Consider the following 18,897-nt stretch of genomic DNA (forward strand, 5'->3'; position numbering starts at 1 on the left):
GCGTGCCGAGGAAACGGGAAAAAACTGTGGAACGTTTCGATCAAAATTACGAAGGGTAAAGTTGTGACACTTTCATTATAGAGACAATAGCAATGACAAATGATTGCAGACTAGATTTGTTTCATAAGCCTTTGTCAACTAAGGCACAGGTGGGGCGGCCATGTTACCCCGCTCTCCCCTTCCAAATTGGAGCTTTGTTGACCTCTGTAGGCCAAATAGCTAGAAGTCACGACGAATAACTTAGGTCACGCATTCTACACCTCATAGGCTATGTTGTGTGGCAGTTTAAAGCGGGCCCGAGGCGTCCCGAACCTTGGCTGAGCCCGGGCTGAATATGGATTGTCTTGAGAGACATGCGGTATTAGTGGCCGCGCACTTTGGTAGTTGTTATAGTACCTCCACCCCCGGAGCAGGCCCGGAACCGGGTGCCGTGGCAGTTCGCGGGGCTGATGGCCTGTCCAGTAATGGGCCCAGCCCCGGCAGAGCACCAGGACACCCACTCAGACCAATGTCTCCCCATAATTCCTATCATCACTCCGGCTCTGAAATGGTCTCGTTCGACCGAAAGAGCCTAGCTCAACAACAAAAAATGACAGAGCTGTAAGCTGTACGATATACCTGACAATTGACATGCTGCGTTTGTTACTAAACTACCGGAAACCCTACTTCTCATTGCATTGCTAAGGCATCGTAAAATATCCAGAGTGGCATAAAAATTGTAAATGATAGTTCAGGTTCATAGGGTAAATTGTTTTTTTTTTCCGGATTCTCTGTACCGTACTAAAAGTCCTATGAAAAAATGCAAAAAAAAAAAAACGCAGCAAACATCAAATCAATACATACCGATATTTCCGGAAGTCGAATCTCCAGCGACTCGGACGGTTTCTTGGTCGGGAAGGCGGGCTTCGAACAGCCGTGTTCCCCTGTGTATAGAGGATACACGGTTGTAACTCGGTGTATCAAATTAACATAAGCTCACGATAGGGCTCACCGTCAGTCATCACAAATGTGTATCTGGCAATGATGTCGTTGGGACAAAACCACACGCAATATTGAAATTGAGGTCAGCAAAACGTATAATACAATACAATACAATACAATACAAAACAATACAACACAATACAAATACAATACACAATACAAAATAGACTTTCGTCTTCAAAGGTGACTAAAATCGTGCTCATTGGCGGCGCTAAGGAGCACAAGCGGGACAACTGCCCCCCCGCCCCCTCGAAACTACGACCAAGCATCCCCTAAGATCGATACAGATCCGATGATAATTTGGGGTGGCGGGGGGAAGGTCTACCTCCATCCACCACACCCACCGGGGTCCTCGTCCAGAATGCTGGGCTTCTCGATGGCACGCGGCAGCCAGATGTTGTCGGCAGTCGGACTGGACGGCTCTCCGTCAGTGGAGGTGGGCCGTTCGCAGTCGGCGTGCAGACGGCCCATCGTCAGACGCACGTCAGACACCACCTGCAAGGGGGGGGGGGGTCAGGGGAGGTCTGATTTCAAACTCTGACCAGATATGGATAATGTTGAGTGTCTCGCCACCACTCACCATCAGCGGACAGGGGTCAGTTGTCATAAAATTGTCCAAAAGAACCAATACAGCTCACCAAGCTGTGAAATCGACTCATCCCATCCCTCCCACCCTGTTCCCTCCTCCGGTTGACCTGCCTGCGCCAGTGTGCGGACCACGGCCTCCACCAGGTGCACGGTGATCTCGCTGCCGCTCAGCACCATGGTGACGGCCGACTCGCCGTCCGAGGCGGCGTACGACAGGGACAGATCACACGGCTGCAGGACGACCCTCTCCAGACGGCGCGACGAGCCCTGCCTACTGCGGCACAGCTGGGGATGGAGAGACAGGGCGGTCAGAGGGTCCGGGTAACACAGTGCTGCCGGCTGCGGCACCGCTGAGGAGAGCGGGACGAGGACGTCAGGGTAAGACAGCGCGGCCAGAGTCGGATTCAGCATCCCGGGGACACACTGGCGAACGTGATGAGAAATATACTGGCTTTGGACCGCATTCAAGACCTAATGCTTGGAAACAAGTGGAGATGCCTATCACCAAAGTGTTGCCAGAGAGCAATTATATAACTGAGCATTTCTATTAGCCTGCATGACTAGCTGGAATCGGCAATGAAACATAATTTAAATCCTAGACCAAACAAAGCCAAGGCTACAACAACTTGGCCGTTTTTTTTTTTGTAGGGTCTGTGTGCGCGTCCCCTACTAACCTGCAGTTCGGCCAGTGTCAGTGACCCCGACCGCTGCCCTTGCTGGCTGTCAATACGAACCATGAATGTCCTCTACTGACCTGCAGTCCGGCCAGTGTGAGAGACCCGGACCTCTGACCCACGGCGCGCACATAGCTGGCGGCCACCTCGGCCCGCAGCACCAGTCGCCGGCCCGTGGTCTCCGTCGGGTCGACCAGCAGGACCAGCTCGGGAGTCCGCAGCTGGGCAGTCACCGTTAGACCTGGGCGAGGAGGGGCAGAGGGAAAGGTCAACGAATTGCTATGGGGTGTCATGCTGGGCAGTCATCGTTAGGCCTGAAACATGAGGGATAAATGTGAACAGGAGCAGGGTGACGAGTAGTGAAGGGCCAAAAAAGAAAATGAAAGCATAGCGCTAAATAGTCATTCAGATCGGCGAGCTGGATCTATAAAAAGCGGGATAAAATGCTATCAGCTTCACCGATATTACTTCAGTCATCAATTGTAAATATGCCCATAATACGATTCCTCACGCAAATAGCAGCATTCAACGCGGAATTGTTCAGGGTCTATCGAATCTCCTGTTACCAGCGGGCTCATGTACAGTTCATCCCCGACGCACCGGTCTCCTCCACAACGACCGGCGTCCTGGCATCGGAGAGGTAGCCACTGGTGCTGCCCGTGGAGCTGGGGCTGCCCGGGTGGTCCAGCGGCATCTGACAACGAACACAGACACCGACGCTGCTCTCAGGCAGTCGGATAACACGTCAAAAACTATATAAAAAGGGCGACGCAGTGATGATGGGAGTAATGGCTTCACAAGGCGCCATTGTGTTCAACTGTTGGCGCAATTTTGTTCACAGCTATCAAAGAGTGAGGTTCGCTTAGTTCACTTGAGACTGTCCGAGACTGACCTTGTCGCTCCAGACGGGCGCGGCGGCGCCGGCGCCGGCCCGGTCGGCGGCCGGCGGCGGACACGCGTCGCTGAAGAAGCCGTGGATGAGCGCCACGAACGGTACTGAGAGCGTGACCCGGGTGCTCTCCATGAGTAGACGCACTGTCTGGTCACCGGAGGCGGCGCGCTCCACCACCAGCTCCAGTAGGGAGCCGTCCTCGGGGGTGGCAGACTCCAGCAGACTGGACAGGCAGAGGACAGTTAGTGTCAGTTCAACTACAGTAGGGAGCCGTCCTCGGGGGTGGCAGACCCCAACAGACTGGACAGAGAGGACAGTTAGTGTCAGTTTAGCTCCAGTAGAGAGCCGTCCTCGGGGGTGGCCGACTCCAGCAGACTGGGCAAACGGGAGGAGAGCAGCAGTTAATCCTAACAAAATGGAAGCAAGCTCGCATATACACAATACTGGTACATCCACACATATCAAACAACAGACATAGGTAATACAAACCTTAGCCGGTATCGCCAGCCGGGACTACGTGTTCTTGATCTTGAATAGATCATCGATGTGAACCCAATGGTAACACGTCGTCCAGCTATTAGTAAAGCAATCTTGGTCCCGCTAGCATCTCTACCCGTCTGCTACATATACCTTTTATATTCACCTCTCCCCCGATACGCACCGTTTGACGGCCGCCGGGCTATCGGGCCGGGCGTCCGCCAGGGTCAGCTGGTGTAGCGTGGCGCGCGCAGACAGAGAGCGGTCAGAGTACTGCTCCAGCTCGAGACGCGCCTCGCCCACCTCACAGCGCAGCAGGGCGTGCGCCTCGTCCCGTGCCGGAGAGCTCGAGTCAGCCGCCTGGGGGAGAAAGGGGCCAGGAAAATTAGACTCTGAGAATAGCGCGAACCGGGAGAGTGGATTCTACGCTTAAGTGGGCTAACATCGTTGTGAATACATTGTTTTGGTTACCGTGAAACGACATATACAGCGTTTAAATGTCGCTTCTACAGTCTGCTAAATGAATTTGTGAGCAGCGAAAATGGAGGCTCTCTAAGGTACGAAGTTCACCTCACAAATGGAACCGAATCCTAAACTTCCTTCATTTAAATGATACGTATATACTCCGCGAGTTTCCTTCTCTGGGGAGGCGTCACCTACCTGAGCGCCGCCGTCCTCATAGAGCACGATGGCGGCTCCGTCCAGCGCCACTGACACGGAGGTTTCCGGACGCGCCTGACCCGAGAGGAACACCTGCAGACGCTCACTGACCAGCTCGTCCACGGCGGGAGCGCCGGCCGCCGCCGGGCCGGCCAGCTCCGGAGAGAATGTCCGCCAGCCCTCCTCTGCTGGCGGGGAGAGGAGTAGTTCTTCAATGTACAGCTAGGTACGTTAGTCATGGCGACAGTCAGGATGTAGATAAAGTACACTGATGAATTAGAGCGGCAGGTTTGATTTGCGTATGCGTGACCTGACCTGAGAAGCGTCCCTCGGCGAGGTTCTCGGACATGACGCTGTAGACGAGGGTGACGTCGCTCTGTGCCACGTCCAGGTGCAGCATCTCCAGGCTGGCGGAGACGCTGAGCGGCAGCACGGCCGCCGGCGCCGGGGACACGGCCCGCTGCACGTCCACCCGCAGCTCCGTGGGAGCCAGGATCGGGTCGATGATCTGTGAGTAGAGCGGAGAGGGGAACGCTGATCAAAAAGCAGTGCATGAAGTCGGGTAGTGTGGGACTAGGTTGTAACAATTTGATGATGTTAAAAGTAAGGAGCTGAGCTGCAGAAAGAGGCCAGTCTGCACGTTTCTGTACAAATCATAGTCTTCTATCATCAATGCCGGAAGCTTGACGACGACCGTCACCCTGTCTATCGTACCACCTCCCATAAACGGTTCTGCGACACCTGAGCGAGCGTCATTTCAGCGAACGACATTTGAGCGAAGCCTTTTCAGCGATTATCAATTTAAGCGATTGACTTTTTCAGCGATTGTCAAGTCGGCGAATTCAATCACAGCGATTATCAACTTAAGCGAGGACCAGAATCAGCGAAACCAGATTGAGCGAATATATGCAGGTCAATGGGGGACCAATTGAGCGAACACAGTTAGGTACAGCGAAACCGAACGCGACGGAAGTCAATCATTTGCTACTTTTCGGGAATTCTTGCCCTTGGAATACCCGCTTGGTGTGTGTCATGCTTCAAGCTGCGCGCGGCAAAATTAAAAATTTGCTTCTAAGCATGGAAACCACAAAAAAATATCTAGCCTCATTCTGCAACTTTGATCTGGAAATGTGGAACGTGAGAGATATGACGATGGAAGGAATGTCAAGGACCAATAATAAACTCGAGGGATGGCACAGGGGGATCCAGTCTATGTTTCAGGGACCTAACCCAAATATCTGGAAATTCGTACGTTGCTTGGGGCAAGAACAAATTTTACAACATGGGGAACTGATCTAGAGTTGCAAAATTTCCCTACCGCACTACCGGCATGCCGGTAATTTTTCACTACCGCAGGTTTATTCGTGGTATCTGGCATGTCTTGCCGGTAGCATGCCGGTATTTTTGATTTTGTGCAAAAAAAAAATCAGCAAATAATTCAAACTTTGGACACTAAGAGGCTCTCAAATTGTAGTAACAGCAATATTAGCCACTGCAAGATACATTTTGTGGTAGAAGTTCCATTGCTAAGTGTAGGGGTAACACATGGACCTCAGCATTTCACACTAAATTCACAAGGTTGGTTATAATTAGAATTGTCAAGAATCTACTGTGGTCTATAAAAGGAAGAATACTCATTTATGTTGCAAAAGCACGATAATCTAGTAAGTCTAATGGTAGGTAATACGTATAGCACAATAAAATAAATAAATGTTAATGACAACATTCCCTAGGGGAAAAGGCAGAATCAAAACACCCAAAAACACAATGTTTGGAAACTGGCCTTGAGTCCTGAGATCTTGAGATGTGGTCTGAGAAACTCTACAAAGAATTTGACACTGAAAATCCAGCTGAAAAGGCAGGTGTTAGGTAGCCCTGAGCCTGACTTAGGTCCCATAATTAAATGAAAATGGATTTGAACTGGCATTTTGTCTTATCTTTACAGGAAAACACATCATCCAGGCAAAATTGACAAAAAGTGGCGCAAATCATTAGACAACCAAGGATTTACTTTTAAGATTCTCTCTCCCCTAATGAATGGATGTAATTTGATGACGTAATATTTATTCATATACCCTTTTGGTTGAATAACTGAAGAGAAATGAATTTCTTTGCAGTGAATTACACTACAATGTTGATTTCATTATAATTTAATATTGTGTTGGATAATTTTTATCAATATAATCATTCACGAGGCAGTGGCTTGCAGTCGTTAAACATTTTTTTTGCAGCGTTTTAATCAGCTGGTTAAAAGCCTCTGTTATGGCGCATCTGTTTCGAAATCGATAACTTTGTGTTTGTTCCCGCTTGAGGTTGGAGAGGATGGAAGATATCGTTTTATACATATTATTTGGTGACTATTCTCAGGACCAGTGAGTTATTAACACATTTTTTTACATGATTCGTATCTTATTCACGAACCAGCAAGCCATAGTTGATAGGAAAAAGTAGATGTTGATCTCGCTTCCTCAGTTAGGAAGATGGCCGAATCTGTACTTGTTTACCTATGTTTTGACCATCTAGATTTTAAACATTTGGCTGGTGCCTGCAACATTTTAGGAGAATATGGAAAAGTAGAACACCTGTGAAATGTAAATGTGATTACTGCTCACTGTCCAGTCTTCAAAAACACATTTCAGTAATTCAAGTCCTTTTTGTCCTCACCTTTTTGATGAATGTAATAGTCTTTTTGTAGGCAATACTTCTTTGATTACAGGTGATATTTTAACAGGTATAGACTGGAATGGAGTTTCAAAATTGTGGGTATTTGTGGGGCCAACTCAGCCAAAATCAGCCTGCTGGTATTTGTGGTTGGACAATGGATGGCTGTTGGGTGGGAGGGGCACTGAAACTGCCAAAATGTGGCATCTCTTGCAGGGGTCAGCTAGAATCAAGAATGCAGGGTTTTTAGTATGCCGGTAATTTGGCGGTTTTTTTGCTTGGGGGGTGGTAGCATGCCGGTATCCCAGAAAATTTTTGTGGGGCGGGGCGGTGCCGGTAGCAGCCTTTGGGGAAAACTTTGCAACTCTAAACTGATCCAAATTCAAGCGGGGGAATTCCGCAAACACAGCACAAGCAATATGAATCTCTGAACAAACGTTTGGTCATCATTATTGGCAAACAGCAGAGAGGGAGGGGGGGGGGTGAAATCGAACCGCTGAAATTTTTGAGAAATGTGGCATTAAATTTGGAGCTTAATGTCTGAACTTTGAACGTGACATCCGCCATCCAGTTCCGGATTACCATGAAAAGTTCCGGAAACATTCGTTGTACGAACGCTCGCAAAAGAAAAAAGAAAGAAAAATGCATGCACCGTTACGGGACGATGAAGTGTTTCGCTGAAATGACAGTCGCTCAAACTGTAGTCGACGAAAAAGATGTCGCTGAAACATAGCTTTCGCTTAAATTGATAATCGCTATATTTGATAATCGCTCAATTTGATATTCGCTAAGTTGCCAATCGCTGAAAATGGTTCGCTCAAATGACTTTCGCTCAAATGACACTCGCTTAAGTCGCTCGCACCGCCCATAAACTCCAGCCCACACTCCACGATCCCTGCCGCTGCCGTGTCATCTCACCTCCAGGTCGCCGCTCATGGAGAGCATGGCGCGGCTAATCTGCATGTCCCGCAGCCGGATCATGATGTTGTCGATGACGTGCCGAGACGGCGACTCCTTCAGCTTGATCAGGTTCTCCACGCTGAGGTCACCTGCAGGACAGTGGGTGACAGCGGGGTTGGATTATCGCCAATTATACGTAGTCAGAGCGTATGTTGTGAGTTGCTTACATCAGACATAGAACAACGAACAGGAGCTTTGCAGTTGAGGTCATCCAAAGGGTCTCTTATTTTAGCTAAAACAAATACGATGACATCTGATTATGCTCAGACGCTATTTTTTCGGGAATAATAAAAGCCAACACAAAGAAAGAAACTGATTTAAGCAGCAAAGGAATTCGACTAAACAACTTCTTGCACGTTTTCACTGCACAGACCACCAAACTAACCGAGGTTGACCAGCAGTGTCTCCCTGGAGCGCGAGTGGGCCGGGATGACGAGCAGCGGCGCGTGCAGCTGCACGGACAGGCTGAGTGTGGGCGCCTGACGGTGTACTCCGGCCACCCCGTCAGCCAGGCGCCGCTCGGCCTGACGCGCCGCCCAGCCACCCAGCTCGGCGGCCACGAAGGGAGCCAGGAAACTCTGAAAATAAAAACAAACGCAGATAGAAATATCAGTCAGGAAAGCCTATTTTCTTAGGAGGCATCAACATATACGCGCACCAAGAAGCCCACGGCTACCCAACTGCGTGTTGGCGAGCAGAGGTGTTCCCCTTTTAAAGGAAAAAATAAGAATGGCGTCACGAGCCTGCGCAGTGCGCACACATACCTGCATTTCGGCCACCACTTTGTGCAGCAGGAGTACGTGAAGCCGGCCCACCCGGAGTCGGACCGAGCCCTGCGGCTTGACCGGCTGGTCCGTATCGAGCGGCGAGCGGCCGCCGGTCATCAGCGACACGTTCAACTCCAGCAGCTTGTCGTCCTCCATAGAGATGATCTGAGGGGGGGGGGGGGGGAGAAAAAGGCGAGCAAGTAAGGACGCGTCTAATGTTGCACTGGGTCATAAGCGGTAAAGTAACATTTTCAACGATAAACACATAAATATGATCACTTTTCATATTTAGCAGCAGCAGCGAGCTGCACATCTCATAATAAGCAAATGTAATGTTTCCCCGACTATAAGCTTGGCCACAGAGTAGTACTGGATTGGAAACAGGATTCCGGCGGCTGCAGTGCTACTGTTATCTGTGGCTTGGCACGATGTGTTTGACAGAGATGGTTTATCATGACTCGCTCATCGCCGGTTTGAGAGAAAGCCTCTGGCTGCTGAGACGGCCAACAGTCAGAGCCTGACCTTTGAGTAGAGCGTGGTTTCTGACGTGTCCTCCATGGTGAACTCGCTCAGGGAAGCCTTCAGGATCATCTTATCGTTGGCCTTCAGCTGGCCGTCCACTTCTGCTCCAGTCACCTGCCAAAACAAAGGTCAAGCTTCAGAATAGTAGGAATGCATGAGTTACGTTAGAACTCATGAACATATTCAAATGACGAAGAAGGTCCGTGATGCAGTCTAAAATTCCAATAAATCACAACATAACATATTAACACATGTAGGAGTCTCGCACATGTATTACGGTCGTCACAGCGCAAACATGCACAATCCTCTCCAACCAGCCCTTCCCCTGCGAACTAATCACTCACTGACCTTGACCTCGACAAAGTCCGAGTCGGTGTCGCAGAGCCGCGCCACCACCTCCTGCAGACGGAGTGAGCCGCTGAACCGCGTGGCGCCCGCGGGGGTGGGCGGCCCGTCGGCGGCGGGGGCCGGGGTGAGGGCGGGGACGGGGGCGGCGACTGGAGCAGCGGCGGCGGCGGACGGCACCGCCACAGACAGGGCCTTCGATGGCAGGCTGATGGGAGGGAGAGACACTAATCAGTCGTTTAGACTTCACAACAAATGGTTATGAGGCTAGTCAACGTTGATTGATGAAAAATAGGGTAACATGAAAATATTCTGGAAACATTTTTATGTACATAGAAAGGTTCCTTCTTAGCAAAACATGGTTCAACCTCACGCATCAAACCAACAGGCGGTTAATGTATGAATGAGCATTCAAAACAAACATTATTGCAAAAGCGTCTTAATATCGAGCCCTCCGACTTCCGTCACTCACCGCTCGCCGGCGTACTGGAGGAACTTGACGAGCGTGAGGACGGCGCCGCGGTGGAAGAGCACGTTGATGGTGCCGATGTCCATCACCAGGCTCTGCTCGACGCTGTGGAAGACGGTGCTGAACTCCGGGCAGCTGGGGCTCACCTGAGCGGAACACGTTCGATATGCCTTCAGAATGAAATAAACTGAGGTGGAATGTCCTCGAAATCGTCACAAAACCAGAAAACGTCAAGGCCAGCACTAAAGTAGGGTAGAGATCAGAGAAAATTTCTGCTTGCCGAAAGAGAACCCTAGAATAGTTACTATAGAGAAGACAGACGCTATCTCTCCGAAAAGCAAAAGACAAGCACTATCCTCCTGTGTAGCGGAAATAGCCATCCCTTCATTCATAGCACGAGGACAGACCCTATCATATTATACACATACAGCACGAAGACGGGTCCCCCGTTCCTGTGTAGCCCATATTCGAGACCCACCTTCCTGTAGAGCACGGAGACGAGCTGTCGCTGCTGGGCGGTGCTGATGAGTTCCAGATACTCGCCGCCATTGGTCGAGTGCAGTTTGTCGACCAGCCGCAGGCCGGAGAGGGTCAGCTGGGCGGCCGGGCCGTACCGCAGCTGAGCCAGCTCCACTGACAGCGAGCTGATTACCAGGAGCAGGTAGGGACGGTCGGCCGCGTCTCCCGAGCGATCCAGGTGGATAGACACCTGCCGGAGAGGTGCGGGGCGGGGTGGTGGTAAGTATGACAACGGTGAAGTACGAGTAAGTACGATTGTGTGTCGCTAAATGTGTCACCTGATAAGATCGAGGCTCATGAGACGAAAACCACACGAATGTCATTCACACAACTCAGCTTATGCAGCGTTAGGTCCCTCTGTGCCTACCTCCGGTATCTGAGCGCGCAGCATCAGACTGAGCACGTTGTGCGCCGACACGTTGTCCTGGAAGCCGGGCTGGTCGACGGCCCTGGCCCACTGGCCCGGGTCGCTGACCTCAGAGTCGAGGTCGCCGCTCTGCTCCATGATTCTGTGGAACGGAGGCGAAGGACGGGGTGGAACCAGTGAATGGCGTACAACAGCAAATTCAATGCATAGGTAGGGGGACCCGCAGTTGCTACTGTACAGCGACCCTGAGTAAATTGTCCCAGCACACACACACAGGTAACAACGATAAGCTGTCGGAGAGCACGCACAGAAAACCTCAGCTGCTCTTGTACATACAGGGACCGGCAGTCGATATCAATGTTATCGGTTGTTACTGGACAGGACAGACGGTTAGACTTGGGGTTCGTGTACAGTAGCAAATGCGGGTCCCCGTACCTGTTATATGTTTAGTGGCTGAGCTGTAGCCGTATGTCGTAGAATAGCTCGTATTACAATTCATGAACGCACACGTACTTTGCCGTATCAAAAAAAGGAAGCATGCGCCATGCTTCTCCAGCATTTCATCCCTCTCCAAAAGGAGGAGTCATGTCCCTCCGACCGTACCTCTGCATCCCTCTTTCCCCCTCACCTCTGCACCTCCGCCCCGGTGGAGGAGACCGGTGTCGAGGCCGACGGACCGCCATCGACGCCGTCCTCGCCGGTCGGCCCATGGCGCCGCAGTTTCAGACGCAGCTGGCGACGAATGCGGCGCAGCTCTGCCGTATCGGCCTCCAGCTGGGGAGAGCACATGGAGAGGTTACAGGCCAGAGAGAGAGAGAGAGGATAAAGAGAGTTTGAGAAACGTAGTTAAATGGCCTTGGAGAAACCGTTCAGAGGTTGTTGGCCAAGGTGTGCGAAAAGATCACTTTCATTGACGAATTATGTTGTAAATTCATTCCGACTTTAAAACCTCTGAATTTCCTCCCAAGTTCAAAATTTTTAGACCAAGTATTCATAATCAACGACCCCTTATCCTTAATCATTTTAGCCAAATGACAATGTATCACAGCACACATCTACAAAATGATCCTTCACCGAGTTCTGTAACAGACCTACAGACCGGCAGTCGGCGTCGCAGAGGCCACTCTCGACCCTCACTCATGCACAATTTCACAGTCAGACCAAGGCCATGCAGGCCAGTGATACTGAAGTGATGATCGAACACCACACCAATTAGCAATGTGAGCTTTTTCATTGGAATATTGCATGCCACTCGAAAATGACCCTCTTTGTCATGTAGGCGAGGGCCAATAACGTTACATTTACCATGACCCTAGTGCTTTGAATCAAATGCTATGCCTCCACCAAATCGCAATCGGGTGACTTTCACCGACAAACGCGCTAGTGTTAAAGGTAGTGTGCCACCTTTGAAAGATTTCCCATTTTATTTTTCCTAGGATAAGAAGCTTCTGTTTTTACCTAATATCGCAAAAAAATCAAAAATGGGCCTGGAATAGTGCCTTTTTCGCCTAAAAGTTTATCGGTTTTTCGATATGTATAACAACTGTAGTGGGCTGAGCTGCAAACAGGCGTCGGCAACAATCGCGAATGCGGCGCACATGTGACAATAAGCAAAGGTCATTATAGAGTTACGACGTACGGGAATGAGTTATCAGCTGTCTAATCGTAGACAACACAATGTCGTCGAGCCTTAAACTGTAAGCCTGTATTGGTATTGTTTCTTTTATTTGGCTGTCGAACATTATTTATGGTTTGAAATATTATTTTATGTAAAATAATTGATATGAAAAAGCCGTCTCTTAAGTTATGACCCCATTTCACCACACGCAAGTGGCAGAAATGACAATGATCAGCTGACGCATTTTTCTTGGCCGAAGTCAGAGCGCGCGGCCCGACGCACCACCACCGCACCACAAAGTATGAGCAGAAGCCGCGCCCAAAGCCAGGGCCCCGGTTACGTGAGGTAGCCGAGTCGGGGCAGCGTGCGCTGACCCAAGCCGGGGCCGCAGCTTTGGGCGCGGTCTACCGCATCCCCCCGGGCTATCACATGACACCGGGAGGACGCGCGGCCCCGGCTTGGGTCAGCGCACGCTGACCCGACTCGGCTACCTCACGTTACCGGGGCCCTGGCTTTGGGCGCGGTCTACCGCACCACCTAACAGGCGTGTTCGAAACCGCAGGAGATGATGATGAACGGGTTTATCGAAACTTGATTGGATGAGCATATCGGTAATAGCGATTTCAGTGTGTGCATTTATTGTTCATAGTGGTGTGAAATGTGGTTGGGGTACGACCGACAACCCGTCGCACTATGGTTGGAAACGGCCTCACGGATGGCCGGGGGTCAACGCGAAAAAATGTTTTGCCCATAACTTGTTAATGCGTAGACCGACTGCGATGAAACTTTGCATAGGTATACCAGTGTCTTTCGTGCATCATACAGTAACTCAGAAATGACGAGGTCACGTCACGTCACGCGTGTGTGACGTCATCATTGCAAGTATGTTATAAGTCGCCTATGTCTTTCGTTATGTTATCGATATCGCGAGGCATTTTGAACATGTTTTGAATACTGCTTTTACTGAATGGATATTGTTGTTATGCTTTAGGGCGAGAAATATCAACGTAGTGACGCACAGTGTCTTACTATTGGTCATAAAGGGTCAAAAATTTGGAGAAAGAGTATTTATGATTTTTTTAGATTGGGCAAAAAAGTAAGAAATAAAATGACGATCAAATGACAAAACATGCGTCAGATTAACCCGGTAGTTGCTGGGGTATTTCCCCATCCGCCGTTTGCCGGGGGGGGGGGGCGTTCAACGCCCCCAGCCGATAACTCGCGAACAAATAGGCGCAGCGAAACGCACGAGGCGCGGCAAACGAAAGAAGAACGCGACGAGACGATTCACATGAATACTTTAAAGTTGAATTTCGAGGTCACAGGTCGGGTCAAGGTCAGGTCAAACACTTGAAATCGGGCTTTCAGTAGCATGGACTTTAGAACCTCGCAATCGGTGCCTCGCGTTTCGCGTTTCGATTACATCGTCATCAGTTGGTCCTAAATAAATTCAGTCATCAGTTGGTCCTAAACAATCTGTCACAGCTGTCACAACTGTCACAACCCTTCATATAAGTGCTAAAAGAGTGTCAGATCAATGTAGGGGTCAGTCAAACATAGGCCACTGGCCAGGGTCAAAGTCAGGTCAATCAGGTAAGCACATAACCCCGAAAATTAAAACTGGTACCTATTCGCAGCCCATGCATGACACATGTTTTATGGGTACTTTTGGGCGTAGAACACGATGGTGACATTCATTTTATCATACGAGTACGTGGCTGGTTGAAAAAAGATCAATTTCAGAAATGCATGCATCATGGTCGTGAAGTACCTAACCACGAGAAATTGCCAACATTCAGTTCAATATTTTGGAAAATGTAGAACGATGATCAAAAACCATAGATAGCCATTTGATTTGCCATGGTATTGGCAGTGTAATGGCGTTTACAGCATGTCTGTATGTCTGCTCTGTCGGTGGATATCCATATCCATACTCCAGGATATCCATACACGTTTGCACGATATCCATACTCCAGGTGCAGGGGCGAGCAGTTACTTCTTACGAGGGGTGCGGAGTCGAAGTCAGAGTCGGAGTCAGAGTCGGAGTCGGAGTCAGAGTCGCCCAGAGTCGTGGCAACGAGCCAGGAGTCGGAGTCGGAGTCGGGGTCGGTCAGGAGCCCGCAGTGGAAGTCGGAGTCGGTCCGAATCGGAACAGCTCCATCACGACTCCGAAACACTGGCAGGGGTCCGGAGTCGGAGACAGAGTTGGCTGGAGTCATGGCAACGAGTCAGGAGTCGGAGTCGTAGTCGGAGTCGGATTTGGCGCCACCACGACTCCGCAACCCTGCTTCTTACCATCATTTATAAGGATAAGCGATTGCAAGACTGACGAGCCGACCTGGTGCTAACGAAGCGACGGGTAGGTACGCCTCGGGAGATGAAGCTTCACGGACGATTTTGCGCACAAGTGCGCAGTCTGCTTTTACGTTCCCCTTACGCAGAATTGAACAGAGATTTATTCTGCCAAAAAGCTCAATGGAGGTCGATGGAGAACTTTTTGTATGTCCAATGAAACATAAACGTAATTTTGCAAATATTGCTGTGGTGACACTGCAAACAGAATGCAATGCCGTTCCTGATTTTGAACACGCATGGGAAAAAGAGTCACTCCACTCGATAGCCAACATAACAAGGATTATTTTGATACATAATAATCCAGTTTTACAACGTCATGGAGGTACTCCACATGCTATCACCAGCGCGGTTGTTTAAACCTTTGACGGCGCACCAAAAAAGCCACTATCAGAAACTCCCGATTCCACGTACAATAATGGAGACTAAATGTGCAACTAAATAAATTTTTTTGCCCTATTCAAAACATTTCATCAATTTCCAACAGAATGACACCCCAAATATACATATATTCCGAAATTGCCCACGGCCATCCGTGAGGCCGTTTCCAACCATAGTGCGTCGGGGCGAATTTCGCACTGGGGTACTCAAAATTTGAAGAATTTTAGACGTTTCCATGAGTTTTGAAGGTATGGATAAGTTCTAAAAATCCGGTTCTCTTTATCTGGGCCATTAACTCCATACGATCCAGGAAAGCTGGCACACTACCTTTAATATACAGATATTTTAACAAGAGCTTTGGTCTAGACTTTAGAAGCTCAGAGTACAATATGTTAGACATACACCGAAGGTGGCATGCAGCGGGCCTGTGAGACGGAATTTGAGACGTGGTCAATGGCAAAATGCGTTGCAAAAAAATAATACATTTGAGCTGAAGCTTTGTGGTTCTGGCAGCGTACCGTAGGAATCTGAGAAGAGAAGATAAGCTTCAGGGACAACAAATACGAAAAGCGGCGAGAAAGAAAGGTCAAAATAGTAGCCTGGTAAATGGCAATCACTAATTCTAAAGCGCATCCTCAACCCGGCTATGATTAAAAAAACGCATCACGTAACGTTCAGTGGAACGCGTTGTTTAATTTGCGTGAATGTGAGATTAATTCCTTCCTCTTCAATGACAATATCACAGGTATAAGGCACGGGGTGACAGAACAAAATATAATGGTCAGTCCAGAAATACCTGTGAACAATGCACTGACAAGAAGACCATGGCATCCGAACCAGTGACTAATGCGCATAAAATGGTTAAAAGCCTTTTATAATTTGCGCTAAAAGCCCCATATTATCAGTAAAGCCGACAGTAGCCCTCCCATCCTCTGGCGTCATCCCACGCACCTGACACTCGCGCAGGCAGAGGTGCTCCTCCTTCCTGGGCAGCGCGTCCACCGTATCCCTATACTGCAGAGGACGGGGCATCGGCAGACGCTCGCCAAAGTCCACCAGCCGCCGGATGCGCCGGTCAGACAGGTTCAGACGACACGCGCTCATTGTGATGTCCAGCTTGTGTCTGTGAGATAAGGGAGGGGGAGGGCGGCGATAGAATGGAGTGAAGTGACGACGGACCGATGATGTAACCGCTGTCGCTAAAATTGGATGGCTAATCAAATGCAATGGCTTGTGTATGTCATAGAATGAAAACGATGACTTCATGATTTCGACACCGTTTATCTGCAACTACAACATACAGCCTTGCTCTGGTCTTCTTCCAACTGAAGCCGGTCTACTTGCTAGCATTCATCAAGCGCATCTTTCGCTCCGATGACTGCTCCCAAACCAGGAGATTGCCGTTTTTCACCGCTCAGCTGGACGTCCCGACTGACCTGGGTACCAGTGTGTACTGCTGCTGTACAGAGTTGGAGAACACCATCTCTGCCTGCACCTTGGGCAGCAGGTGGTTATCGGAGGCCGGCCGGCGCCGGTTGGCGCGCCACTCATCGCCTGAGGACAAACCGTGAACTTCAGTCAGCTCGAGTGACGAAATAGATAGGCGGGCACGAAACGAAACCTCTGTGATCTGAAGTCGCACTCAGAGGATATCCACCATAAAACGCACGCAACTAACTCAAATATCGAAGGAGCCGAGGGAGGTCGCTCACAAAAGAATCAAGAGCGAAAAGCAAGGCCCTAAAACATAGCAAAAAGCTGGCAAAAAGCAACTATACCGACTGTAACTACTTTGTTTTTGTCGGTATCGTAGCTATTTCAAAACACGGGCTCTCATTTCAGGACGGTCGTTTTCAACGTTTACAAGATTTATCTTAGCCTAATGCACTATCAAACCTGTATTTCATCTTGAGCCGAACAAGCAAAAAGCAGCAACATGCTGTATAGAAGCTGGACCGTGTGGCTCCTTGTAAATGCGAGGTAAGTCAACTTCGCTTTTCAGATTCATTTCAAGGACAAATATCAAACCATCTTAAGGACCATAACGAGCGAGAACTTCGATGACTTGAAATAATTTTGAGAAATCTCGAGCGTGTGTGCAAACAAAAAAGACAACAATTTACACATCCAATATTGACGCATATCTAATGGTGAAAAGTTTAAATTATATCCACAGAATTGATATATGAAAATCTGTTTCAGCGTAAGAGCACAACGGAGATCAGCAGAGTTCCTTGACGAAGGCTTACATATTGGACCGGGAACACCGCAGGAAGCCATCGATCAGGTAAATATGAATCCCACAATGTCTGCTATCTACACTGGCTGCTATCTACACTGCTATGATGACACTGACACACTGACAACGTATGCTACGGTGCGGATAAATCCAAACTAATATATTCCATGTTCATAAAATAAGCCAGATTAATAGACACTGAAAGCTTTAGTTTAGTATCGTTACAAGAAGAACGACTATGAAGTAATTTGCCTGAAACGTGGCAACAAGTCATTCTAGCTTGCATTCATGACGCCAGTAACGCTGGCTCCAGCTAACCTACATAGTTGGTAGTTGCCACGATCATCCAGCAGAGTAAATCCCAGTTCCCACCCACACCACTCGCTCGCCCTGTTTCAGCTGCCGGCCAGCTGCCGCTGCCAGCGCCTGCCCTCCAGCGCCTGCTGCCGCCACCCGATACTCCGCTCCCAGTGTCAGGAGTTCTGCCTCTCTGGCCAGTGTCCCTCGCCCCGGGAGGACCACCAGCAGTGTCCCTACTGCTCCAGCAGGCTCCAGGCGCGGAGTCCACAGTGGTGCCCGTCCTGCCTGCGGCAGATCAGAGCACTGGATCTACCCAGATGTCCCTATTGTGACCGCCGTCTGCAAACACGGACTATGAGCGCCTGTCCTCACTGCGGGCGGCCGCTGCAGCAAAGGGAGGTATCACTCTGCCCCTGCTGCACCTGCCTCTGTCTGCCACCGGATGATAAAGAAAACACATCCACCACCGTCAGACCTAAGCGATACCTGGACAATTCTCCCCTCGCTGAGGATCACTCATTACCGAGCGGCTTCATTCGCTCCCTCAGTCAGCTGGTCAACCCTCGCCCGCAGCCTTTCTGGAGTCCTCTCCGCCGACGGAAGCGCGCAATCATCACTCAGAATGGCTACGCTCTGTTGATGGAGACCCATCTCGGTCCGGGGGCGACCTACGCACGTGGAAAACGTCAGCTGATCGGGCCAGCCGGAGCGCCCCTCCGCTCGCCCGAGTTTACCGATGAAGATGACCCGTGTAAGAAGATGTTCTCCTGTCGTAACGGCGGAACCTGCGTTCGGAAGGCGTTCGGAGAGGTTCGCTGTCGCTGTCTCGAGGGATGGAGCGGACGGTTTTGTACGCATAGAAACTGAGACCCGTTTATGATCGGATTGATAGCTAAGCACGACTCTTGGGTGTGCTTATTCGGTAGAATGTCTACAAAATAGGTATTTGCAAAGTAGGTATGCATGGGCTTGGTGACAACCATGGTGTTGAGCGACCATGCAAAGGTAACCTTGCGTGTATTTGCTATGTGTGCAAAGGTTCGTTCTGTGTGCTCACTGTTCTGAGTATATCGCAATATAATGCTACGGCTTACCAGTTACGGCATGCGCAAAGTCTCCGAGCGA

The 18,897-nt window shown here is 49.8% G+C and overlaps 2 protein-coding genes across 4 annotated transcripts in view; one reads left to right on the plus strand and one right to left on the minus strand.

Moving 5' to 3' along the window:
- The window catches only part of LOC122392395 (vacuolar protein sorting-associated protein 13A-like), a 57,925-nt gene that overhangs the window by 23,039 nt on the left and 15,989 nt on the right, over nucleotides 1–18,897 (minus strand). For all 3 annotated transcript variants that reach the window (XM_043387209.1, XM_043387210.1, XM_043387208.1), the window contains exons 14-33: nucleotides 16,670–16,787; nucleotides 16,185–16,356; nucleotides 11,511–11,656; nucleotides 10,883–11,024; nucleotides 10,475–10,705; nucleotides 10,000–10,142; nucleotides 9,531–9,735; nucleotides 9,183–9,296; nucleotides 8,658–8,825; nucleotides 8,279–8,471; nucleotides 7,852–7,982; nucleotides 4,588–4,780; nucleotides 4,273–4,457; nucleotides 3,797–3,972; nucleotides 3,136–3,358; nucleotides 2,844–2,937; nucleotides 2,324–2,484; nucleotides 1,681–1,854; nucleotides 1,326–1,476; nucleotides 844–923 (exon numbers count right to left, since the gene is read on the minus strand). In XM_043387209.1, coding sequence (XP_043243144.1) covers nucleotides 844–923; nucleotides 1,326–1,476; nucleotides 1,681–1,854; nucleotides 2,324–2,484; nucleotides 2,844–2,937; nucleotides 3,136–3,358; nucleotides 3,797–3,972; nucleotides 4,273–4,457; nucleotides 4,588–4,780; nucleotides 7,852–7,982; nucleotides 8,279–8,471; nucleotides 8,658–8,825; nucleotides 9,183–9,296; nucleotides 9,531–9,735; nucleotides 10,000–10,142; nucleotides 10,475–10,705; nucleotides 10,883–11,024; nucleotides 11,511–11,656; nucleotides 16,185–16,356; nucleotides 16,670–16,787 — 3,200 coding nt within the window. The remainder of the gene's footprint in view (nucleotides 1–843; nucleotides 924–1,325; nucleotides 1,477–1,680; nucleotides 1,855–2,323; nucleotides 2,485–2,843; nucleotides 2,938–3,135; nucleotides 3,359–3,796; nucleotides 3,973–4,272; nucleotides 4,458–4,587; nucleotides 4,781–7,851; nucleotides 7,983–8,278; nucleotides 8,472–8,657; nucleotides 8,826–9,182; nucleotides 9,297–9,530; nucleotides 9,736–9,999; nucleotides 10,143–10,474; nucleotides 10,706–10,882; nucleotides 11,025–11,510; nucleotides 11,657–16,184; nucleotides 16,357–16,669; nucleotides 16,788–18,897) is intronic.
- On the plus strand, nucleotides 16,898–18,868 carry LOC122392397. The gene is made up of 3 exons (XM_043387211.1): nucleotides 16,898–17,213; nucleotides 17,436–17,520; nucleotides 17,872–18,868. The coding sequence occupies exons 1-3, from the start codon at nucleotides 17,170–17,172 to the stop codon at nucleotides 18,637–18,639; spliced, it is 897 nt and encodes a 298-aa protein (XP_043243146.1). The 5' UTR covers nucleotides 16,898–17,169; the 3' UTR covers nucleotides 18,640–18,868.

The sequence above is a fragment of the Amphibalanus amphitrite genome, unplaced genomic scaffold, assembly GCF_019059575.1.
Source record: "Amphibalanus amphitrite isolate SeventyFive unplaced genomic scaffold, NRLGWU_Aamphi_draft 000484F_arrow, whole genome shotgun sequence".
Taxonomy (NCBI): domain Eukaryota; kingdom Metazoa; phylum Arthropoda; class Thecostraca; order Balanomorpha; family Balanidae; genus Amphibalanus; species Amphibalanus amphitrite.